The sequence below is a fragment of the Pristiophorus japonicus genome, chromosome 8 (assembly GCF_044704955.1).
Source record: "Pristiophorus japonicus isolate sPriJap1 chromosome 8, sPriJap1.hap1, whole genome shotgun sequence".
NCBI lineage: Eukaryota > Metazoa > Chordata > Chondrichthyes > Pristiophoridae > Pristiophorus > Pristiophorus japonicus.
The window spans coordinates 226,440,511-226,466,907 of record NC_091984.1 but is presented as its reverse complement, the minus strand read 5'-3'; the positions used below and the strand labels follow the sequence as shown (position 1 = coordinate 226,466,907).

The following is a 26,397-nucleotide window of genomic DNA, read 5'->3' as shown; positions in this document are numbered from 1 at the left end:
TTAGAATTATGTTGTAATGTGGCCCTTTTTGATTTCTGCCTTTGATTTCGCTGGCCTTCACTTTTCTTTATCTCCTTTCTACCTTTTACTTCTGCCCCCATTTTACTTCCCTCTGTCTCCCTGCATAGATTCCCATCCCCCTGCCATATTAGTTTAAACCCTCCTCAAACACTCCCCCCAGGACATTGGTTCCAGTCCTACCCAGGAGCAGACCGTCCAGGTCCAATGTCCCAGGAATTTGAATCCCTCCCTCTTGCACCATTCCTCAAGCCACATATTTATCTTAACTATCCTGCTATTCCTACTCTGACGAGCATGTGGCACCGGTAGCAATCCTGAGATTATTACCTTTGAGGTCCTACTTTTTAATTTAACTCCGAGCTCCCTAAATTCAGCTTGTAGGACCTCATAGCATTTTTTTTTACCAATATCATTGGTACCTATATGCACCACGACAACTGGCAACAGAGATAGGGTGGGGGCTAACAGTTTTAAAATTAAGGCATTGGCATTACAGAGAGCACAGGGTAAATATATGAATGGGATTTGGCGGCAGAGTTTCGGAAGGGCACAACTTTACAGAGGGTGGAAGGTGGGAGACAATAAGGATTCCAACATTGAAATGGCATTGGTGACTAGACTATGGGCAAACTAGAGTTGTATAGGCGGACAGAATGCACAGACTGGATGCCCCCAGCACCAGGGCAGCTCACCACAATGTCAGGCATCCTCCACTGCAATCTGACACACAAGTCCTTTTGGCTTAAACACATATTCCATTCAGACTCATGAGCTGCAAGTTCCCAAGAAGCAGATGTGCAGATTACAGAATGAAGAGCTAATGCATCTTCTCGGCCTTAAAATGCAGCATTGGCAATATTAATAATACATTAGACAGGGCTTTGTGATAGGTCACTGAATTACTGCCACCATCATTCTCCCAAGGGCAGCAGCTTGAGCCGCAATACATCTTGTTAAAAATGCTTTTACTCACATTACTATTATTAGGAGTGCAATGTTTTACACTTTAACATTAGTTAGGAAAATGTTAGTGCAGTGAAATGATTTGATATTCATTTTGCATTAATGAGTGCAGGAATACTGAGAGTGTACAGAGTAGATTCATCAGCATGATACCAGAGAATGAAAAATTATTATTTTGAGATGAGCCTCGAGATATTGGAACTAATTTCAAGGAGAGTTAATCAGATGCTCTTAAAATGATGAAGTGTTTTGATAAGGTGAGTTGAGAAAGATTATTTCCTTTGGATGGGGAGTCAGCGACAAGGGGTCATCGATTTAGGACTATTACTAAGAGAGTGAAGAGGGATGTTAAAGGAAATGTGCAATGCTTTGAAAGAAAAAGAAATATAGCGCCTTTCAGGATCTCAGGATGGCCCAAAGCGCTTTACAGCCACTGAAGTAGTTCATTGCCTCAGGGAGTAGTTGAGTCAGAGACCACTGCATCTTTTAAGAGAAGAAACATTTGAAGCGGGAGAAAATACAGGGCTATATCGGGAGACTCCAGGCCAGTGAGACTGGTTTGGATGCCTTTAGCACAGAGCCTGCTTCTGTGCTGCATACCTCTACACTGCTGTGAGTGTTACATTACAGGGAGAGGGGACGGAATTGCCCCGTGCCCCAATTGGCGGTGGTAACTTGCTGTGGTTGGGACTTTTAGCGCCTGGCGCGGAAGTCCCGCCCCCACCGCGGAATTGCCCTTACTGCCTCTCAAAGGAAGCAGAGTGCAATCTCCCGCTCTCCGCTTCCTTTGGGGGCAGTAACCGACACGCGACTGGGGCACTGAGGGAAGCGCGACGTGAAGCTTCACGTAGCCATGACGCGCTTCAATGCCCCTCCCCTTTGGTTAAAGGGGAGGGCCGCTGCGCACACTGCACGGCCTTGGATGGCCACCACTAGGCCACCAGGGCAGTGTGCGACCAGGCCTGCGGCCTGACACCCAAGACTAGGACCGCCATCATTGAACCGACACGAGCGTGGGCCGACAAAAAAAGATAGCGGCCTGGAGCGCTTCCGCCCCCCCCCCTCGTCCACTTTAAGCACCGCCCCGAGAGCGTACGCGGGCCAGCTTCGCGACCTGCGGGGCAATTTTCCCCCGCGGGCGTTAAGGGGTCAACGCGGGATGGTGAGAGGTCGCCGCGTAGGGTGATGATGTCATCACCGATTGTGCGCTGGTCCGGGGCGCAGCAGCAAGGCCTCCGCAAACACCCAGACAATTTCCCAGCAGGCGGTAGCATCCCTCCCCCGGGCAAAAAGTGTCTTGTGTCCCGTTAGCGCTCCCTGGAGGCACTAACAGGGCTATAAAAAAGATGAAATGTTGCAACCACAGTCTCAGGTACAGAATTACAATGAACATAAGATTAATGTGCCGACAAGCGAGGCTGATTTCTGATCTTGCTTTTTATTAAATGGGTTCTCAGAAGACGATCCCTTACGGTACCGACGTGATGTCATTGCCTTTCCTCGCACCTTGCCATTTTCTGAGTGAAATTATCAGCTTGACGCCAATTTTGTGCAATAGGCCCCTGTCCGCTTAGAACTGGATTGAGAGCAGTCAAGCTCATTTCACCCGGGACCCTGACAGCCCACAGACGGAGGAGACTTTTTCCATCTCGAATCATTCAAAGAGGAATAATCTCCTCCGCTTTTTGAGCCCGGTAGTTATGAAAAGGTCTGCGGCAGATTCTAAGGATCAGTTTGGAAGAATTCATAACGTCATTTTTTATTTTGCTGCCAAAGTTGAGGTATTCCTTTAAGTGCAAAAAGTTAGTAATACATTGTGCATACCGATTTAGTTTCTATTTGTGCAGTTCTGGCAATTCTGTGCGGCGTCAACATGTTTTATGGTACTTGCTTTTTTGACACTTCCATCTTCTGGCAGTTGTACTTTTTGTAGCTTTTATTGCTGTTAATCATAGAATCATAGAAGTTTACAGCACGGAAGGAGGCCATTTCGGCCTACCATGTCCGTGCCGGCCAACTAGAGACTATCCAGCCTAATCCCACTTTCCAGCTCTAGGTCCGTAGCCCTGCAGGTTACAGCACTTCAAGTGCACACTTAAGTACTTTTTAAATGTGGTGAGGGTTTCTGCCTCTACCGCCCTTTCAGGCAGTGAGTTCCAGACCCCCACCACCCTTTGGGTGAAGAAATTTCCCCTCAAATTCCCTCTCAACCTTCTATCATTGCTTTAAATTTATGCCCTGGTTGTGGACCCTTCTGCTAAAGGAAATAGGTCCTTTCTACCTACTATATCTAGGCACCTCATAATTTTATACACCTCAATAAGGTCTCCTCTCAGCCTCCTCTGTTTCAAAGAAAACCAACCCCAGCCTATCCAATCTTTCCTCATAGCTAAAATTCTCCAGTCCAGGCAACATCCTGGTAAATCTCCGCTGTACCCTCTCTAGTGCAATCACATCTTTCCTGTAATGTGGTGACCAGAACTGCACGCAGTACTCCAGCTGTGGCATAACTAGTGTTTTATACAGTTCAAGCATAACCTCCCTGCTCTTGTATTCTACGGAAGATTTGTATTTCTGATCTCGTCACTTCTTGCTTGGCATCAGCTGGTTCAGAGGTGAAGTAAGATACGGGGAAAACCGATATGTCGGTCTGAGGCTGGAGCAGGGAAACATTCCAGTAACCATGGAAATGCTAGAAATAAAGAAAATAATGAAAGACTTGCATTTGTATAGCGCCTTTCATGACCACCAGATGACCTCAAGCACCATTACAGCCAATGAAGTACCTTTGAAGTGCAGTCACTGTTGTAATGTGGAAAACACGGCAATTTGTGCACAGCAAGCTCGCACAAAGAGCAATGTGATAATGACCAGATAATCTGTTTTTGTTATGTTGATTGAGGAATAAATATTGGCCAGGACACCAGGGATAACTCCCCTGCTCTTCTTCAACATAGTGCCATGGAATCTTTTACATCCACCTGAGAGGGCAGACGTGGCCTTGGTTTAATGTCTCATCCAAAAGATGGCATCTCTGACAGTGCGGCACTCGCTTGGCACTGCACTGGGAGTGTCAGCCTAGATTTTTGTGGCTCAAGTCGGACTGAAACCCATAACCTTCTGACTCCAGGAACGAGAGTGGTACTCACTGAGCCACAGCTGATACTAGCTGTAATCTGAGGATTGAGCTGCTAACCTAGCTGTAAGCTGCATGGAGCAAAATGTTTTTCTGGGATTTGAAACCGTTTATAGGTAAGGGTTTGACTTGTAATAAGGATTTAATGTAGATTTAGATCATTTTGTGTGGGGTTTTGATGCAAATGTAAATTTGCTCGTTGCCACTTCTTAGTACTTCATTAAAATTTCACTCTTTGCATTTGTGTTAGTCATCAGCAATAAATTTGACGATAATTAAGTGTGACATGACTGACAGGAAATATGTATTGTTTTTATATTATTAATAGATATAGACTGGTTAAAGCACTGGAGTCACACTCATTAGAATGCAATTTTAACAAAATCATTATGGCATTCACATTACAAATATTGCATAGTCATATCTTAACTCCATTTTTTTCCCCAATGCAGTGAGATTCCCATGTGCTATGAACACATTCGACTTATATTGCGTGAAAACATGGGTAGAAAAAAATCCAGGAAATGCTGGAAATGCTCGACCTGAAACGTTAATTCTGTTTCTCTGTCCACAGATGATGCCTGCCCCGCTGAGTATTTCCAGCATTTTCTGTTTCTGTTTCAGATTTCCAGCATCCGCAGTGTTTTGCTTTTGTGTTGGTAGAAAAAAATGCCTCCATTTCAGTGACAAAATGTGATGCATCATTATTTCATGAAAGTTGATGCATAAATGGAATGAGACACTTGCCCCACCCCCCCCCACCCCCGGTGTGCTGTATTCTCTACCCACATGTATTTGTCACAATGGCAGTCTTTGGTTGCTCTAGCACAACACCCACTCTTTTATCTCAGTGCTCAAGGTTCAGTAAAACACGCCCCTGCAAACAAGGTGGACGAGAGATAATGGGGCAGAATTTCCGACGTCCCGGGCCCGTACGAAGTTTCTACGGACCCGGGAGGGCGTCGGAAAAGCCCGTTTTCAGTGCGCAATGCGCATGCGCTGAAAACCGGCTTTTCCGATGACAGATCCTAGCCAGATTGGGAGTAAGGACATTTGTACAGGCAAGATTGGGCTATTTACCCATATCTTACCCAGCAAATGTCCTCAAAAATCTTGCGCTTGAAAAAGCAGATGCATAGCCTACTGTTACAGGCGCAAGTGTTTTAAAACACATAAAAAGAATTATAAAATAAAATTATAAACTCATAGTTTATTGTTAAAACCATCCCCACTACGGTAAGTTTATTTTTAACCATAATTAAAAAAACTTTTTTAAAAATCTGGAAAATAATTTATTTTTATAAGACATAATGACTTTAATTTCAATTAATTTTAAATATGTGTGGTCTGTTTTTTTATTTCTTATTATTTTGTGTGATTGCTTTTGTTCCCATTAATAGGACTGAGAACTGGTAGTTACGCAGGTCTCGGTGCTATTAATGGGAACCTGTGGAATACTTACCTGATTGGCTGAGCAGTCACGCATGACTGCATCTTCTGCATCGAGACTCTCTGCATGGGAGCTCGCTTCGCAGCGCGGGAGGAGAAGGCCACCCCATCGGAAATCAGGGCGTCTCCTAGACCACCAGGTAAATTCGTAAAAAATATCCAGCGAGGAAGACCCCCAGAGGAATTTCTGGGCCAATGTCAATTCTGCCAAGCGCCAGTTTTTTGCCCTGCCTTGTCTGAACCAGCGATGCTGTGATAGAGAATGAACAGATTTGGTCGCACAACTTAGACTGATCTCTCTGAGAAACTGAACAATCTCACAAGACCGTTCAGAAAGAGAAAGTCATTTCACTCCTGCGCTCACTCATTTAGGTCCTGTGCAAGACCTGACATGGCCGTTGTTATCTTTGTCCAAGTCATTCAGCCATTTCTGAGCAACCTCCTTCAATTCCACTGCCCCTCCTCGTTTTGGTGTCAACTGCAAAATTTGGGGATTTGAGTTTATGAATCCAGGTCATTGACGTAGTGGTCCCAGCACTCAGCTCCGAGTTTTTTTTTAACTATTTTCACCGCGGAACCAACTAATGCCAAGAATATTGGGAATCTATCTGGAAATAAAAAAAGGTCTGGAACTAAAATGGCTATCACAATGGTATCAATAATAGTGACCATGAAGCTGTCCCTTAGGGAAAGTAACCTTTGGTCCTTACCCAGTTGGGCCTATAGGTGACTTCAGTCCCACACCTCCATCGTTGACTCTTAACTGCCCTCTGACATGGTCAAGCAAGCTGCTCCGTTGTATGAAACTGCTACAGAAAGGAAGGAACACCACCACCTTCTCAGGGGTAATTAGGGTTGTGCCTTGCCAGCAACGCCCACATCCTGAGATCGGATTTCTCTCCTTTCATGTCCCCCCAATATCTGCCTATCTCCACTCTCTAGCTCCTGTATGTCTCTCTCTGGGTATCTGTGTCCATATCAACTTTGCCTCTACGATCAGTCACATTGGTGATATTTTTATCTCCCTGCCCTCCCTGTTCAATTGAAATGATTTTAGCCGGTTGTCTCAACGGCCATCACAAGATTATTTATTCGTACTTTATTTAGGTGCGGTTTGTCTCTCCTGTATCAGTCCTTTTTTAATTCTGAGAGTTCTCAATTATTTATGAATTATGAATTTATGCATTATTCCTTTCAGGCATGTTAACAGCAACTGTCAAGTACAGACAATTAAGTTGAAAGCGAAATCTAACCATCAAAGGTGCCTTTCGGAAATGAAACAAATTGACTCCTAATTTGTGTTGAGTTGACTGACCTCAGCTGAGGCAGTGTTAGGTGCTATAGTAGCTCTAAACTGTAGCAAGGAATTGCCAGAAATGGCTGTAAATTGAGGACTAGGTTGCTTACCTCGGAGTCAGCCACATGGAGGAAAAAAAAACAAAATAAGAAATCAGCCATGCTTGTTAACAATCACGAATGTTTAGAAGAATGAGAGGTGATCTCAATCAACGTGTAAAATTCGTAGAGGGCTTGACAGGGTAGATGCTGAGAGGCTGTTTCTCCTGGCTGGAGAGTCTAGAACCAGGGGCCACAGTCTCAGGATAAGGGGTCAGCTACTTAGGGCCGAGATAAGGAGAAATTTCTTCACTCGGAGGGTTGTGAATCTTTAGAATTCTCTACCCCAGAGGGCTGTGGATGCTGAGTCGTTGAGTATATTCAAGGCCGCGATCGATAGATTTTTGGACTCTAAAGGAATCGAGGAATATGGGGATCGGGCGGGAAAGTGGATTTGAGGTAGTAGAGCAGCCATGATCTTATTGAATGGCGGAGCAGGCCCGAGGAGTCGTGCGGCCTACTCCTGCTCCTATTTCTTCCGTTCTTCCGTTAACTGCCTTCAGTGCTCTGAGACTGAGGAGGGGCTAAAAAGAAAATCAGACAGCTTCTGCCTCCAGTTGTTATCCAGTGAATCCTATTGGAATGTGTGGGCATCAGAAGGCTGAGATATTCTAGCAGTTAAATTGCCTGCCAAAACCCACTGACTGTGCTTACACATGAAGAATGCTCATTGCAGCAAAATACCAGTGGGTAGTCAGGGCTTGTGGAACCATAGCCCAGTATTGATTCAGCAACAACAACAACAATAACTTGTATTTATATAGCGCCTTTAACATACTGAAATGTCCCAAGGCACTTCACAGGAGTACTATGCGATAAAGATTTGACACCGAGCCGTATAAGTAGAAATTAGGGCAGGAAGAGGTAGGTTTTAAGGAACGTCTTGAAGGAAGAAAGGAGTGGTAGAGAGGCGGAAAGGTTTAGGCAGGGAGTTCCAGAGCTTGGGGCCTAGGCAACAGAAGGCACGGCCACCGATGGTTGAGTGATTATAATCAGGGATGCTCAGGAGGGCTGAATTAGTGGAACGCAGACATCTCGGGGGGGTTGTGGGGCTGGAGGAGATTACAGAGATAGGGAGGGGCGAGGCCATGGAGGGATTTGAAAATAAGGATGAGAATTTTGATATTGAGGCGTTGCTTAACCGGAAACCAGTGTCAGTGATGGGTGAGCGGGAGTTGGTGCGAGTTAGGACACGGGCAGCCGAGTTTTGGATCACCTCGAGGTGAGGTGAAAAAATTGAAGGGGCAAAAATTATTTTTGACATCTTTTCTTTGCTAACATTTTTGTACATTCTGGTTCGGAAACGGAGGGCACACAAGGTCCACATTTACCCAGATACCTCCTGGCACTGTGATTAGAACTGTACTGGGCAGAGATCTGGGAGCTGAACCGTTGTTGTCCCCTTGGCTTGGGGAACATATCTGGCATAGGCCAGACCAAGCCAGGAGGACGGAATGGAAAATACCTTGAGTCTGGCTTCCAAAATAAGGCACTCGTGGTGAGATACTCACTCCCAACCAGGGGAATGAAAGTAAAATTGCTCTGATGCCTTCGGGCAGGAATTTTAAGGCGAGTTGCCTCTATCTTTTCCAAGTATTGTCCAAGTATTTGTCTTTTGTAGGTATCTGTAGTGATGAAAAGCAAAGTTGAAATAGAATCTTATTGTCAGCTGTCATCGTCATCATAGGCAGTCCCTCGAAACGAGGATGACTTGCTTCCACGCCGAAAAGGGCAGTTGTAGTTCAGTAATAGCACCCTCACCTCCAGATCAGAAGGTTGTGGGTTCAAACCCCACTCCATGGACTTGAGCACAAAAATCTAGGCTGACACTCCAGTGCAGGGCTGAGGGAGTGCTGCACTGTCGGAGGTGCCGTCTTTCAGATGAGACGTTAAACCGTCTCTCTCAAGTGGACGTAAAAGATCCCACGGCACTATTTCGAAGAAGGGCAGGGGATGTTCTCCCCAGTATCCTGACCAATATTTATCCCTCAATCAACATCACTAAAACAGATTATCTTGGTCATTATCACATTGCGGTTTGTGAGAGCAAATTGGCTGCCATGTTTCCTACATTACAACAGTGACTACACTCCAAAAGTAGTTAATTGTCTGTAAAGCGATTTGGGATGTCCTGAGATTGTGAAAGACTAGATAAATGCAAGTCTTTCTATCTTTTTATTTTTGAACCATGCTTCAGTAATGTCTTATGATAGGAAAAATAAACCACTTGAGCCATCTATCATAGTGCCCTGTTCCATATAAGTGAGGCTGGTGTAAGCAATGTGCCCCGTCAGTGACAGTGACAGAGGACCATGTGTATTTGATACAGCTGATCTATGGTAAAAAGTCCCATCAAAATGAATATTACAGTTTCGCGATGCCAAGTCTTGGAAACAAAGAATGATTACAGTCACCAGTTTGCCTCTCTGCATTTGAGAAGATAGATGGCGTGGCATCTGATTTCTTTCCCTCCTAATGCACTCCCCTCCTCCTGAAGGAATCGACTTTCTCACCGAAGCACAGTTCATGGTAAGTGAAACCTCACACTGGGCTGTACTGAAGGACTCCTCCCGACTGTCCAGGAAGTGGAACTGTTGTTTCAGGGTGCCAATGGTTCGCCCAATTAGAGCCCTTGTTGTCCTCCAACAAGTGCTCTCCAGGACTTCGCCCGCGCCCAGTTCTTTGTGCATCAGCTTTGACAGGGAGTACTGATGGGCTATCCGACTCTGGAGGACCTCTGAGCCCAGTTCAATCCTGTACTCACCAAGAGTTCACCACAAGCACTGTGTGCAGGGACTTCTGGATAGTGATCAGGAATGGGAACACTGGCTGTTTTTTCCCTGTCCTGCAAGCTATTGTTAGCGACCCTCTTAATGTCCAAGCTGGGATCAGCTCATCAAGTGCCGATCAGAGATCAGACTTGGAACTTCCTTGGTCCATGAATGGGTGGTCGGGGTGGGAGAGGCATATCATCGTGGCCCCCCGACCTGTGAGAGAACAGCTCCGCAGGTCGGGAACTTCAACCTCCAGCGCGAGCTGCTCCAAGTGTGCGACAATTTTGGGATGGGTGACTGGGTGATGTCGTTAAAACCCTGGTCGCTGTTTTGGAGCTTGCGCAGGAACGTCGGCAGGACCCAGGTACAGAGGAGTGGGAAGGTCGCGGCGGATGAGCGGCGAGTGTTTGTGGCGAGATGCGGTGAATGTTTATGGCGGAGGAGCGCTGAGAGATCGTGGCGGAGGTGCAACAGATAAGGGTACGGGCCCCAGAAGAGGCGAGGGCCCAGGGGCAGCACGGGCTAGCCCACACTGCGATATGTGCGCGCGCTAGGTCTGTGCAGCAGGGCAGGTCTCCAGGCATCCTGGTTCAACCCTTGCCACTGGATAAAGGCCAAGCTCTGTCAAGCCCGTGTGGTGGCTGGGGTGCAATGGCCACCACACGTTAAATAAATCCACACACAGGCATCTTCCACCCCCTCAATTGGAGTTCAGGACTGGAACATCGGGTCCTTCATCGAAACACCTGTGAACTCATGGAAGCAAGTCATCCTCGTTCGAGGGACCGCCTATGATGATGATGAATCCCACCAACATTTTCAGGGTCATGAAGGGCAGTTCCCTTAATTTAAATGCCATTTATGGGTGCATCAAGGGTGCCTGACTGTACCCACGACCATTAATTGCGGTATAACTTGCTAGATGGGGTGGGGGGGGTTATTGGGACTCCTCCTCCCACAGAAAGACCCATGAGGTGCCCCCTCAGCCCCCTTCATAAGGGGACCAAACTATAAATAAAAAAACTTACCTCCCCTTTATATGTCCAAGTCAGGATGGTGTGTGGCTTGGAGGGGACCTTGGAGCTGGTGGTGCCCCCATGCGCCTGCTGCCCTTGTCCTTCTAGGTGCTGGGGGTTGTGGGTTTGGGAGGTGCTGCCAAAGAAGCCTTGGCGAGTTGCTGCAGTGCATCTTGCAGATGGTACACACTGCAGCCACGGTGCGCCGGTGGTGGAGGGAGTGAATGTTTATGTCAGTGGATGGAGTGCTGATTGAGAAGATTGCTTTGTGCTGGATAGTATCGAGTTTCTTTTAAAAAATGTATTCACAGGATGTGAGCATCGCTGGCAAGGCCGGCATTTACTGCCCCTAAAGGGTTCCCAAAAATTCCCATGAGTCCCTCTCCCTGAAAGTTAAAGAAAAGCTCCTCTTGGATGTTAAAATGAGCTTTGGATTTTTCAAGTGGAGATCTAAGTTTTAAAAGGAAAAAGGCAAAAGGGGGCCAACCTCATGGAACGCTGCCCCTCCCCCCCCCCACCCAGTGTTTGGACTTTTTGAAAAGAGAATTCAAAATAGACCTAAATTACAGAAGCCTGAGATACCCTAAACATCTATGGGAAGGAGCATATCAATTTTAACAACATTTTGGCTGCGAAAAAGAGTTACTGAATACAGGAGGTGGGGCTAACCTCTCTGAAGCAAATTCGTGTATTAAGGATCCCAGACTGTCTGGGGGAACTATGCAGCACCAATTCATCCCCTAAGAGACAATCAAACTACCAGCCATTATCTAAGCTACAAAACTCATCCAAAATATGCAAGAAGCCAATTACCCAATCAACCACTATGGAAATCATGGGCTCAACTAGATGGCCAGGAAACTGGACAATCCTAAAACAATGCAAAACCAGTGATAGCACATTATCACACCCTAATCGAGTTGCTGCTGACGAGCCCACCAAAAACACTGACAAAGGAAACATTTGAAAATCAATGGACAGAACAGTTCAAACAAAACCCAAGAACTGATTTGGCATGAAGATAAGGAAGCCTGTTTTAGTATAACTGAAGGCCTGTTCTGGCAGTTAGATGTGCTTCTAGAGACACTATTAAGGTAGAAGTCTCGTTGCATAAGTTTAATACCAGCCTCGAAAAGTCACCGAAAACATCGGCGAAATAAATCTCTAAAACCCAGAAGGACAGCACCACGACAGCAAACAGGCTTTCAAAATAACTATCGGAAGGTTTCGGACCATCGCGACCAATCAAACAGTCAACCGGAACCAACCCGACAAAACCGAAGAAAAACCTAAGATTTTTTTCACTCTACAAGCTGGTCCTACGCTACCAAGGGGTAAAACATTACCTAACGGAATTTTTAAGACTACCCTGACCAAGGAAAAGTGAATACTCACCCCACAAGTCCAATACACACCTTACCGCATCAGCGGACTCAGCCCAACTGAAGAAGTGATGCAGGTTGAAGTCCCCAACGAGATCCGGGGTACAGACTACAGAACCCGGACAACTAAGGTGAACCCCAGAGTTTGGAACAGGACCAGGACAACTAAGGCGAACCCCGGAGTTGGAGCTGTCAAAAGGGAATTGGTGAGCATGGTCCCTGAAACCCCAGAGTTCTAACCTAGCTAGATAGTGGGTCTGGGAGGTTGGGTTTTCCTTACTGTTCCTATCTGTTGATGTTCTGGTGTGTATTCCCCTTCCAGGTTTAGTACATAAGTATTTTGGGAGGTGGGATGACTGTGTTCTTTTAATCTGTTATATGTGTTCTTCCCAAATATAGAGCATTTGAGTTGCCATTTCTCCCTATTTGTACCTGATTACTGTGGTTATTAAAAACGTTCCCTTTTACTCTGTTTGAACACAATAAAACCAGTTTTGCATCCTACCCAACTGACTCTGTCTCAGTGTCTCACAACCCCCAAATCAGTCCATAGTCTAGAATCCAGGGTGTGGGGCGCCTCGAAAACGCCAAGGAGTCAGAGAAACCTGACCAAAACACCACCCCCTACACCCCTCCCTAATTACCCTGGGGAAGGGGGTGGTGAGCTATCTTCTTGAACTGCTTCTTGAGCTTCATGCTGTCCAATGAATTAAAGTTCTCACGCACCAGTGCCTGATAATGTGGGGTATCCTCACACGTTAGTCAGCCATGCTATCTGGGATATCATCTTTTGCCAAGTTCAAAGCTGAATCTCTTTGGGGTGGGGGCGGGCTTGAAACCTGGGATTGGCTTTGGCAATGAAGACAATCCTTCAGAAACCTTAGGAATTAGCAATGCCTCCATCACGAGGCACAGATACAAGTGCTTGAACTTGTCTTTTGCTTTAACTACCTGACTTTTGCGGTCCAGTTCATGACCACCCTCTGAAGTACCTGGTCCAGGGACTTGTGCACACAAAAAATAATCTAGGCTGACACTCCCAGTGCAGTACTGAGGGAGTGCTGCACTGTCGGAGGTGTCATCAATCAGATGAGATGTTAAACCGAGGCCCCGTCTGCTCTCTCAGGGGGACGTAAAAGATCCCATGGCACTATTTCGAAGAAGAGCTGGGGAGTTACCCCCCGGTGTCCTGGCCAATATTTATCCTTCAATCAACATCACAAAAAAACAGAATATCTGGTCATTATCGCATTGGTCTTTGTAGGAGCTTGCTGTGCACAGGTTGACTGCCGCGTTTCCTACATTACAACAGTGACTGCACTCCAAAAGTAATTCATTGGCTGTAAAGCACTTTGAGATGTGCGGTGGCCGTGAAAGGCGCTATATAAATGCAAGTCTTTCTTTCTTCTTTCTTTCTGGCCCAACATTGGACAGGTGCAATCCTAGAGCCATCCACCCATTGGATTCAGCGTTGTGTTCCCTTGTGGGAAGGTACCCCTTCACGGACATGTGACATTATATGGCGTCCGCCAAAGCAAAGTTTTTGCCACTCAGAGGGCTGGATCGATTGAGCTTCTGGTCGCATTTGATAATAAACTCGGTTCATAGAAGGTAATAACAAAACCAGTATGAAGCAGCTGCAATCTCAATAATTATATGCTTGTCAGAGCTCACTCTGTTAAGTGCCCACATGGATAGTCCTAAGTGTGCTCAAGATGGCCAGCAAATATCATATATCAGAGAGGTAGGTTTATGAAATGTCCCCAAGGCTGGAATGAGCTGCAACAATTCAATAAATTGTTTGCTCTCTACATTTTATCTGACGTTTTACCAAAAGCCCATCCATTTCAGTGATTTATTCAGGCAGCTGTTGGACTTGTTTAAAGACAGAAACGCAAGGAGAAACACACTAAAGGAAACAAGTGCTTCAATGTCACTCGTAACACAGAATAATGGCCCTGTTTAAAATAAACTCTAGCCTCCTCTCAGCATATGCCCCAGACTATTTCCAATTACTGTTCTGCATACATTTGCTGATTTTCATTCAACCTTCACCCTTGAAAAGAACGAAACTGCATGGGTCACAATGTAACCGACCGTTTTCCTTGACTACTGAAAACCCCTGCTTTGCATTGAATAGGGAGCATAAGAACATAAGAATTGAGAGCAAGGAGTCGGCCATTCGGCCCCTCGAGCTTGCTCCGCCATTCAATGAGATCATGGCTGATCTTCTACCTCAACTCCACTTTCCTGCACTGTCCCCATATCCCTTGCTTCCCTTAATATCCACTAGGGAGTAGGCCCTTATTATTATAAACCTCTCACTATGACAAACTTTCTATCGTTAGTGCTCGCCTTGGCTCAGTGGCAGCACTAATTGACTCTGAGTCAGAAGATTGTGGGTTCAAGTCCGACTCCAGAAAATTGAGCACATCATTTAGGTTGGCATCGCAGTGCAGTGCTGAGGGAGTGCTGCACTGTCGGAGGTGCCGTCTTTCGGATGAGACGTTAAACCGAGGCCCCGTCTGCCCTCTTGGATGAATGTAAAAGATCCCATGGCACTATTTGAAGAAGAGCAGTGGGAGCTCTCCCCGGTGTCCTGGCCAATATTTATCCCTCAGCCAGCATCACTAAAGGATATACTTGCATTGGAGGCAGTTCTGAGAAGGTTCACACGGTTTATAATAGAAAACTGAATGACTACTGAATCATCCTTTCCTATTAAAAGGCACTAGTTACAAACTGACTTCTGAAGTGATATACACGCAAAAGAGATTTATGTTTACATTTATTCATTGCTGTTTGTGGGACCTTGTAGTGCACAATTTGGCTGCCTACGTTTCCTAAATTATATGCTGTGACTGCACTTCAAAAAGTGCTTTGAACATACTGCACAAGGAAATTCTGGACCGATGTTACCGCCGGCTCATTCAAGCCTGCCTCCGGTATTTATTTATTTATTTATTTATTTATTTTTTAAATTCATAGCCAATCGTTCCAATTCTTTGTCAAATCACAAACGCCAGAGGTCACCTTGCACATGCCAAGGATCACTCTGCGCCAATGCTCTTAGCCAAAAGGCCTAGAGCCACTGCACCGTTCCTGGAAGTACTGCAATACCAGGTTCGTGCCATGGAGGTGGATGGGTCAGGTCCCCCCCACACCTCCGTGGAGGTGGATGGGTCAAGCCATCCCACCCACCTCCTGTTTACAAAAATGTAAGCATATACCTTCCTGACCAGGGAGAAACCACCCGGAGGTCATGGTGGCTGGTCAGGTTAGTTATGCAGATCTTAGCCAAAAGGCCGAGAAGCGATTATTGCCCATCCTTAGTTGCCCTCGAGAAGGTGATGGTGAGCCGTCTTCTTGAACCGCTGCAGCCCGGTGTGGTGAAGGTGCTCCCACAGTGCTGTTAGGGAGGGAGTTGCAGGATTTTGACCCAGTGATGATGAAGCAACAGTGGATATATGTCCAAGTCAGGATGGTGCGTGACTTGGAGGGGAACTTGGAGTTGATGCACAGAGAGAAAGCTGGAAATATATATTTTTTTAAATTGAATTTACATAGTGCCTTTCACGACCACTGAACGTCTCAAAGCGCTTTACAGCCAATGAAGTACTTTTGGAGTGTAGTCACTGTTGTAATGTAGGAAACGCGGCAGCCAATTTCTGCACAGCAAGCTCCCGCAGACAGCAACGTGTTAATGACCAGATAATCTGTTTTTTTGTTATGTTGATTGAGGGATAAATATTGGCCCAGGACACCGGGGATAACTCCGCTGCTCTTCTCGAAATAGTGCCACAGAAAGTTGTTGAGGCCAATTCACTAAATATATTCAAAAAGGAGTTAGATGTAGTCCTTACTACTCGGGGGGATCAAGGGATATGGTGAGAAAGCAGGAAGGGGGTACTGAAGTTGCATGTTCAGCCATGAACTCATTGAATGGCGGTGCAGGCTCGAAGGGCCGAATGGCCTACTCCTGCACCTATTTTCTATGTTTCTATGTTTCTATGTTTTACGTCCACCTGAGAGAGCTGACGGGGCCTTGACTTATTATCTCATCTGAAAGACGGCGGGGTAGAAATTCAGCGTCGCCCAAAAGGGGTTGCACCTACTGTTTTCACCGCCGCTGTGGATGAGGTGGCCTCTTGCGCGAAATTCAGATCTTTGTCATTTTTTCCCAGCGGACTGAAAGTCGGTCACAATGGGGGCGGTGTGCGCTGGTGAGCACACTGGAGGGGTGGAAGCGGAGCTGGGACGGAGTCTCCGCCGCTGTCAGTCATTAGCCTGACGCTAATGACGTCATGGTGCACGTGCGTCACCACGTCTCGCCCCTTCACTTAAAGGGGCGAGCCCCTGCAAGCTCCGCGATTATTTTAGTTAGGTCCACTGGGCCACCAGGGAGGGTTTCGGCCGGGCCAGCGGCCTGGCATCCAAGAGGGGGGGGGGGGGGGGTGCCAGGCCGCTGGCTCTTGAATAACCACCGCACAGCCATATGGCACGTACAGCGAACACAGTGCACCGACAGAGAAAGCTGTCGGTTGCCCGACGATTTCTGAAGCTGAATTTCGATGGAGGAGTTGGAGATCAGCGGTGTGCACTTTGATGACACACTTAGGGCGGGGTCGTCGGCAGTGGGGCGGAAGTGGAACCGCCAAAAAAAAACACCGAGGAGAATTTCGCGAGCGGCGGCCATTCAGCCGCCATCCAACGGCAAGAGCCATTTTCGGGAGGCTGAATTTCGGCCCCGGTACCTCCGATAGTGCAGCATTCCCTCAGCACGGCACTGAAGTGTCAGCCTAGATTTTTTGTGCTCAAGTCCCTTGTGTGGGACTTGAACCCACAACCTTGTGACTCAAAGGCGAGTGTGCTATCTGTTATGTCTATAATGTACTTATGAATGACTCCATGAGGCAATGTGTTGTACTCAAACTGTAGTGACCTTAGTCCTTTATTCCAAACTCCAGAGTGCTGTACAAGCATTGTGTGCAGCATTTTATACAGGACCCTGCCACCAGGGCAGGAAACCCCCGGTCTCCACCAGTTGCACCCTCTAGTGGTGCCAGCATTGTATATACACAGTGTAAACCTTATTGACAGTACATCAGGTAAACAAGTCTCCATCTTATGCAATCACACAGTGACTACAAATAGAACACATCCATAGTCTGCATATGCAACACTACCCACTGAGCCACAACTGACACTTTAAGTTCAAATTCCTGCTTGAAAACTGTGTTGCACTCTGTGTGGCTCTGGTGCTGAATTGAGTTTGACAGAATGTTAGTAACCCTGCGTACCGAAGCTGTTCGCCGTCTGTCCGACAGAAGCGAGGCCCAGTTCCCTGCATGTGCAATTAATACAACTATTGGACAATATTGATTCAGCAAGAAAGGAACTGAAGCAAAGCTAAACAAATAAAACGCTGGATTCTGTGACTGTAAGACACTTTGCAATTGATTCAGTTGATAACTCTTCAAAGAAATTAAATCGTTTTTTATTCATGGTCAAAATCATTCGACCCAAGATCATTTCCAATAACTGATTTCGCTTCAGCTGCAGGCTGATGGGGTCAAGACCGCATTAGTAACGGATGGAAAAAATTAATTAACGCCATACATACTTCGGCAATCTATTCTACATGTGTTGTTTCTAAAGCACTGTTAACAGAACTTGGTGCTATTATGACAGCTTAACATATGCCCTTATGACAACAACGTATATTTATATAGCGCCTTTAACATAGTAAAATGTACCAAGGCGCTTCACAGGAGTGTTATGAGACCTAGGGGGGAAAATTCGGTTGCACCTCAGTTGGGGCGGTGTCCCGGGCAGAGCGGTAAATTTTGCGTCGGCAAATGGTCAGCATCTGTCGCCGGCAAATTTCATCAGCTGGGCCCGGAGTTTGGAGTGGGGCGCTAAGGGAGGCGTTGCATACCTCTTTTAGGGCGCTAGGCCGGCTGAGCAAAGGAAAATCCCAAGCTAAACAGCCGGCCTCGGAGCGCCATAACAGAGGCTTCGGGGGGAAAAAAAACTGATAAAAAACACTAAAAAAACTCTCTCAATCCATAGCTCACACCACCACAACATAAATTGCAAAAGAAAAAGAAAAAGAAAACAACCATACTTACCTGAGGTCGGTATTACTTGCCTCATTGAGGCCGCTACAGCTCAGAATTCTCGCTTTCACAGGCGTTCCCACCAGGGGGCGCTACTGAGCGCTAAGGGTCGGGCGCCAACCGAAAATCGAGCCGGTGTCGCCACCAGCGGTGTTGCACACCGGTCGCCTCTTCCGGTCAGTAATGCTCCGCACCCCATCAATACCGGCACCGAATGTCCCGGCGTGGTGCCGGAAGCTGGCCGTCCGTGCACAAGTCCTTTCCGCCGCCATTACCGCCCCCTCGGGTGCTAAGAAGGGCGGCAGAAGACCAAATTTCCACCCTCAAGAATTTGACACCGAGCCACATAAGGAGAAATGAGGGCAGGTGACCAAAATCTTGCTCAAAGAGGTAGATTTTAAGGAGCGTCTTAAAGAGAGGTAGAGAGACAGAGAGGTTTAGGGAGGGAGTTCCAGAGCTTTGGGCCTAGGCAACAGAAGGTACGGCCACCAATGGTTGAGCGATTATAATCAGGGATGCTCAAGAGGGCAGAATTATAGGAGCGCAGACATCTCAGGTGGGGTGGGGGGGTGGGGGGGGGGTGATTGTGGGGCTGGAGGAGATTACAGAGATAGGGAGGGGCGAGATCATGGAGGGATTTGAAAACAAGGATGAGAATTTTGAAATCGAGGCGTTGCTTTACCAGGAGCCAATGTAGTTCAGCGAACACAGGGTTGATGGGTAAATGGGACTTGGTGCGAGGTACGAACTGAAGGAACGGCTTGTCCTTGGCACCACCAGCACCAGGATCCATTTAATTTTAACAACTTTATAAATCGTTTCAAAACCAAAACATCAGCAGCAAGGGCACTACAGTTGTCCTTAGCAACAACACCTACTTGCATTTATATAGCGCCTTTCACAACCACTGGGTGTCCCAAAGTACATTGCAGCGAATGAAGTACTTTTGTTGAAGTGTAGTCACTGTTGTAATGTAGGAAATGCGGCAGCTAGTTTGCGCACAGCAAGCTCCCACAAACAGCAATGTGATAATGACCCGATAATCTGTTTTAATGATGTTGATTGAGGGATGCATGTTGTCCAGGAAATGTATGTAACACCCTTAATGTAGTAAAACGTCCCAAGGCACGTTATCAGACAAAATTTGACACCGAGCCATGTCATCATAGGCAGTTCCTCGAAGACTTGCTTCCACTCTAAAATTGAGTTCTCAGGTGATTGTACAGTCCAATACGGGAATTACAGTCTCTGTCACAGGTGGGACAGACAGTGGTTGGAGGAAAGGGTGGGTGGGGGGTCTGGTTTGCTGCACGCTCCTTCCGCTGCCTGCGCTTGATTTCTGCATGCTCTCGGCGACGTGACTCGAGGTGCTCAGCGCCCTCCCGGATGCTCTTCCTCCACTTAGGGCGGTCTTTGGCCAGGGATTCCCAGGTGTCGGTGGGGATGTTGCATTTTATCAAGGAGGCTTTGCGGGTGTCCTTAAAACGTTTCCTCTGCCCACCTGGGACTAGTTTGCCGTATAGAAGTTCTGAGTAGAGCGCTTGCTTTGGGAGTCTTGTGTCAGGCATGCGAACAATATGGTCTGCCCAACGGAGCTGGTCGAGTGCGGTCAGTGCTTCGATGCTGGGGATGTTGGCCTGAACAAGGACATTAACATCGGTGCATCTGTCCTCCCAGGGGATTTGCAGGATCTTGCGGAGACATCGTTGGTGCTATTTCTCCAGCGATTTGAGGTGTCTACTGTACATGGTCCATGTCTCTGAGCGATATAGGAGGGTGGGTATCACTGGTGGCAGATTTGACAGCTTTGATCTTCGAACACTCTCTTCCTCAGGCGGCCGAAGGCTGCCCTGGCGCACTGGAGAAGGTGTTGAATCTTGTCGTCGATGTCTGCCCTTGCTGATAATAGGCTCCCAAGGTATGGAAAGTGGTCCATGTTGTCCAGGGCTGTGCCATGGATCTTGATGACTGGGGGGGGCAGTGCTGTGTGGTGGGGTCAGGTTGGTGCAAGACCTTTGTCTTACAGATGTTTAGTGTAAGCCCCATGCTTTCGTATGCCTCGGTGAAGATGTTGACTATGACTTGGAGTTCAGTCTCTGAATGTGCGCAGACGCAAGCGTTATTGCATACTGTAGTTTGACGACAGAGGATGGGACGGTCTTGGATCTGGCCTGAAGGCAACGAAGATTGAACAGGTTCCCACTGGTTCTGTAGTTTAGTTCCACTCCAGCGGGAGACATTAGGAGTGGTGTCCAAAACTTTGGTCAAAGAGGTAGGTTTTAAGGAGCGTCTTCAAGGAGGAGAGAGAGAAGTAGAGAGGTGGAAAGGTTTAGGGAGGGAGTTCCAGAGCTTGGGACCGAGGCAGCTGAAGGCACGGCCACCGAAGGTGGTGCGATGAAAATCGGGGATGCACAAGAGGCCAGAGTTGGCAAAGTGCAGAGATCTCGGAGAGTTATAGGGCTGGAGGAGATTACGGAGATAGGGCGGGAGGGAAAAAATTTGGAGGCAGTTGATACAAGAACCGGCTAGAAAGGCCAATAAAAATTTCCACTGTTACATCATGGGTAGGATTAGGGGCGGGGCTTCTTCAAACAGTTGACAGATGCAGAGATGGGATAAGCACAGACCTATAAGGCTCTGTTAGCATAATATTTCCTTGTCAGTTTGTGTATGGAAGTACCGTTGACATTGGCCACAGGCCATGATTTGTGAAATTCTTCAATGACGGTCCTTTGCAGATGCAATGAATGATACCAATTTACGGTCAAGAGCAGTGGACCAGAATGCAAAATCAACGCAAAAACAGCGGGGGTGCCAAAGCTTACAGCTTACCATCATCTAAACTCTGGAATTCCCTCCCGAAACCTCTCTGCCCCGCTACCTCTCTCGTCTCCTATAAAACATTCCTTAAAACCTACCTCAACTTTTTCTTTGTTTATGGGAGGTGGTGAGCCGCCATTTTAGAGTGCAGTTAAGAGTCAACCACATTGCTGTGGGACTGGAGTCACATATTGGCCAAACCGGGTAAGGACATTATTGAGGGGGTTACCTTATGATGATAGATTGAGTAGACTGGGTCTTTACTTATTGGAGTTCAGAAGGATGAGGGGTTATCTTATAGAAACATTTAAAATAATGAAAGGGATAGACACAGAGAGGTTGTTTCCACTGGTCGGGGAGACTAGAACTAGGGGGCACAGCCTCAAAATACGGGGGAGCCAATTTAAAACCGAGTTGAGAAGGAATTTCTTCTCCCAGAGGGTTGTGAATCTGTGGAATTCTCTGCCCAAGGAAGCAGTTGAGGCTAGCTCATTGAATGTATTCAAATCACAGATAGATAGATTTTTAACCAATAAGGGAATTAAGGGTTAAGGGGAGCGGGCGGGTAAGTGGAGCTGAGTCCACAGCCAGATCAGCCATGATCTTGTTGAATGGCAGAGCAGGCTCGAGGGGCTAGATGGCCTACTCCTGTTCCTAATTCTTATGTTCTTATGAACCAGATGGGTTTTACGACAATCTGCTGGTTCCATGGTCACCATTACTGATACTAGCTTTTAAATTCCAGATTGATTTAATTAACTGAATTTTAATTCCCCAGCTGCCGTGGTGGGATTTGAATGCACGTCTCTGGATCATTCATCCAGGCCTCTTTATTACTGGTCCAGTGACATAACCACTATGCCACTGTACCCTAACCTGTCCTAATATCTCCTTCGGTGGCGTGGTGTCAAATTTTTTCTGATTACGCTCCACGCAAATCATACCAGGTATGCATGGTAAATAGCAGTCGGGGGCTTTGCAAATTGTAAATGACTCCTGACACAGCTGGGTAATGCATCATCGTGGAGATACATTAGTAGGGGGATCTAATTTAGAATGGAAGATAAGGGATCATTCTGACAGCTGAGAAATGAATTCGAATTGACAAGCTTGGCAGAGCAGTCGAAACAATAAATGATTTCATGCCCTGTGAGGCAGGAGTTTGCAGACTAAGCAGTTTCGAAAGGCGCCTCGGACGGCTCAGAGATAGTTAAGGCAGCGAGTTCGCTGAGTCACGAATACCATGAACGCCCCAGCCATGACCTGGGCTAAGTTAGCTGGTCCCCGGAGGTGGGAGTGCCACAGCTAGCCTCAGAGCCTCTGAGTTAGGGATGCGAAAGATGAGCGGGGTTGCTGCTCCCGATTGCCGTTCGTTCCTTCAGTGGGAATTTAGCCTTTTGCTGCAGTGCATTCTCGTCACTGTCAAGGCAGCCAGAATGCAAGTTAGCATAACTTTGCTATTTTTGTGCCTATTTCCAAAACCGTTGTCAATTTCTATATTTCTATAAACCGTATTATTTCTGTGTCATTCATTTAATTCGTTTGCGTCAGTTTGAGTTAGCACAGTGATTTCCACATACACTGCTTTAACCATTGCTTTGCCACGCATGTTCCGTGCTGTCACATCATGATGATATTCATGCTGACCATTTTTGTTCCTCTTGCAACTTTTACTGGACCTCCAGACAGGTGCTCTGAGCTATTGGGCCAGAGTTCAATCGGTCAGTGACATAAAAGACTTGCATTTATATAGCACCTTTCACGACCACCGGATGTTCCAAAGAGCTTTGCAGCCAATGAAATACTTATTTTTTTGAAGTGTAGTCACTATTGTAATGTGGCACCTTCGATGCTTGTTCATGGCCCCCACCCCATCCTCCCACCACCATCAAAAGCAAAATCCGTTACTCCATTACTGCGATTACGAGTATCTGCTGGTCCTTGACAGGATTGTCCACTGATTGTTCAGCCATTTTAGCTGTCAGTTATGGCTCAGTGCATAGCACTCACGCTTCTGGGTGAGAAGGTTGTGGGTTCAAGTCCCAATCCAGAGACCTGAGCACAAAATCCAAGCTAACTCTCCAGTACAGTACTGAGGGAGTGCTGCACTGTCGGAGGTGCCATCTTTCAGATGAGATGTTAAAATTGCCCTCTCAGTGAGATGTAAAATATCCCATGGCCCTGTTTGAAGAACAACAATAATTATCCCTCAATCAACATCATTAACACAGATTATCCGGTCATTATCACTTTGCTGTTTGTGGGAGCTTGCTGTGTTCAAATTGGTTGCCACATTACAACAGTGACGACGCTCCAAAAGTACTTCATTGACTGTAAAGTGCCTTGGGTTGTGAAAGGCTCTATATAAATGCAAGGCTTTTTTTTGTGTTGTGTCGGTGATATTAGCGGATGAATGCCTAACGTGTTGATACGACTATTTTAACACAGGTAGTAACTCATTTGTTTTAAATGGGCTAGTAATTCCACTAAAATAGCAAAAGAATACCACAGAAACACACTAAGCTTTTGGCTATTACACACATTACACAAAAGCAAAATACTGCGGATACTGGAATCTGGAATAAAAACAGAAAATGCTGGAACTCTCAGCAGATCAGGCAGCATCTGTGGAGAGGAAGCAGAGTTAATGTTTCGGGTCGGTGACCCGAAGCGGATGATGGGTCATTGACCCGAAACGTTAACTCTGCTTCCTCTCCACAGATGCTGCCTGACCTGCTGAGATTTCCAGCATTTTCTGTTTTTATCACCACACACATTTCTAGACTATTGCCTACTTTACACATGAGGAAAACGACAATGTCAGGGGCAGCACTATTCCTGGGCAGGATCACCATAAGCTCATCTGAAAAGTGCCAACCATCAGATATATAGCTTTCTTTCATAAGTTTAACTGGGCTTCTTGTTACGTATGCAATAAAGGTAGAAACTGAGTACTGTTTAACTGAACAAGGTACACCCTTGGCTCTGCTTTATTACGGCCCAAAGTACCTGACTCACAAAATGGCTGGCCTTTTATACCAGAACAGTACCATGTGTGTGCTGCTCAGTGGCCTCCAACAATGACACCATCTGGTGGCCACAAACAGCATGTACATACATGATAATACCCTCCTCTGAGATCTTATCTCAGTTTTTCACAGGTTGAGACGGACCAGTGCTTTATGCTCCCGGGTTGACCGTCTCAGTTCGATTCCGGCCTTGGGTGAATGTGCGGAGTCTGTTGTGGCTGGTGGCTGGATGACTGACTTGTTGGGGGTGATAGTGGCCATGTCAGCAATTGCAAATCCATTTTTATTGAACAAGTCCATGATGGAAATTCCGGGTTCACTGATAATCCTTGAGTCCACTGAAGCTACTGATAGGTTGGTTGGTCGTCGACGGTTTCTTCGTCCGACTGCTCTGGCTCATCTGTGTACCTCAGCTTTGTTTGATTCATTGGTTTCTTGAAAGTTTGCCCATTCTTGAGCTTAATAGCAAATACTCTGTTGCTCTCCTTGGCCATGACCGTACCAGCGATCCATTTGTGACCCTGACCATAATTCAACACATATACAGGATCATTAATAGAAATCTCGCATGACACAGTTGCGCGATTGTGGTACTCTTGTTGACTCTGTCTTCTGTATTCAACATGATTACTTAAATCCGAGTGTACAAGAAATAACTTGGTCTTAAGACCTCTTTTCATCATGAGTTCAGCAGGCGAGACCCCTGTGAGTGTGTGGAGTCTTGTCCTGTAACTCAGCAGTATGCAAGACAAGCGGGTCTGCAGTGACCCTTGGGTTACTCTCCTCATGCTTTGCTTGATAATTTGTACTGCACGTTCTGCTTGCCTGTTGGACACAGGCTTGAATGGTGCTGACCTTACATGTTTTATGCCATTAAGTTTTACAAACTCCTGAAACTAATGACTGGTGAAGCATGACCCATTGTCGCTCACCACTATGTCAGGCAGACCATGTGTCGCGAACATGACATTGAGATTCTTTATGGTTGCCGTGGACGTACTGGATGACATGATTATGCATTCTATCCACTTCGAATATGCATCCATCACCACTAAAAACATCTTGCCCAGGAAGGGACCTGCAAAATCCACATGGATCCTGGACCAAGGTTTGGATGGCCATAACCACAGACTCAGCAGCGATTCCGCTAGTGCTTTGCTGAGTTGCATGCAGGTGTTGCATGATGCACACATGCTTCTAGCTCAGAATCAATTCCTGGCCACCATACGATGGCCTTCATCATCACTATACCAGGATGTGTGCTGTAACTCATGCACAAACTTCTCTCTCCCTTTCTTAGGCATTACAACGCGATTGCCCCACAATATGCAATCTGCTTGAATAGACAGTTTGTCCTTGTGATGAATGTACGGTTTGGCCTCCTCGCACATTTGCTTAGGTATAGCAGACCAATCCCCTTTGAAGATGCAACCCTTTACCACCGATAATATCGGGACCTGGCTGGTCCAGGTCTTAACTTGTTTAGCCGTGACAGGGGTGCCTTCACTCTCAATAGCATCCATGATTAACATTAAATCTGCCGGTTTTCACCTCCGATGTGGGCAACGATAACCGGCTCAAAGCATCGGCACAATTCTCTGTGCCAGGTCTGTGGTGAATGACATAATCATAGGCAGATAATGTCAGCGCCCACCTTTGGATGTGGGATGAAGCGTTGGTATTGATACTTTTGCTCTCGGAAAACAACGAAATGAGTGGTTTGTGATCGGTCTCTAGTTCAAACCTCAGACCAAACAGGTATTGATGCATCTTTTTAACACCGTACACACACGCTAAAGCTTCTTTTTCTCCCATACTGTAGGCTCTTTCTACTTTAGACAAACCTTTCAATGCATCCACGACAGATTGAAGTTTCCCCGACTCATTGGCTTGTTGTAACACACAACCAATTCCATATGACGATGCATCACAGGCCAAAACTAAACATTTACATGGGTCATAATGTACCAGGAGCTTGTTCGAGCAAAACAGATTGGTGGCTTTCTCGAAAGCCCTGTCTTGCAATGCGCCCCACACCCAGTTGTTGCCTTTTCTCAATAGCATGTGCAGTGGTTCAAGTAAGGTGCTCAATTTTGGTAGGAAGTTACCAAAGTAGTTGAGTAGACCCAGGAACGAACGCATCACGTTCTGCGGCTTGGGTGCATTCTTGATGGCTTTCGCTTTCACATCAGTAGGTCTGATGCCATCAGCGGGGATTTTCCTCCCGAGGAATTCGATCTCTGATGCCATGAAGACGCACTTCGAGCGTTTAAGTCTGAATCCCACTCTGTCC

General features: G+C 46.6%; 1 protein-coding gene and 1 pseudogene across 1 annotated transcript in view; both read right to left on the bottom strand.

Annotated features, from left to right (window-relative positions):
- LOC139269259 (seizure 6-like protein) overlaps window positions 1–9,654 on the bottom strand; it is a 287,174-nt gene extending 277,520 nt beyond the window's left edge. The window contains exons 1-4 of the mRNA XM_070888347.1: window positions 9,478–9,654; window positions 5,961–6,047; window positions 5,583–5,819; window positions 3,523–3,676 (exon numbers count right to left, since the gene is read on the bottom strand). Of these exons, the coding sequence (XP_070744448.1) occupies window positions 3,523–3,676; window positions 5,583–5,819; window positions 5,961–6,047; window positions 9,478–9,654 (655 nt within the window). The remainder of the gene's footprint in view (window positions 1–3,522; window positions 3,677–5,582; window positions 5,820–5,960; window positions 6,048–9,477) is intronic.
- A 5,568-nt stretch (window positions 9,655–15,222) lies between these two features.
- On the bottom strand, window positions 15,223–15,453 carry LOC139270008 (U2 spliceosomal RNA; annotated as a pseudogene).
- Between the last annotated feature and the right edge of the window lie 10,944 nt (window positions 15,454–26,397).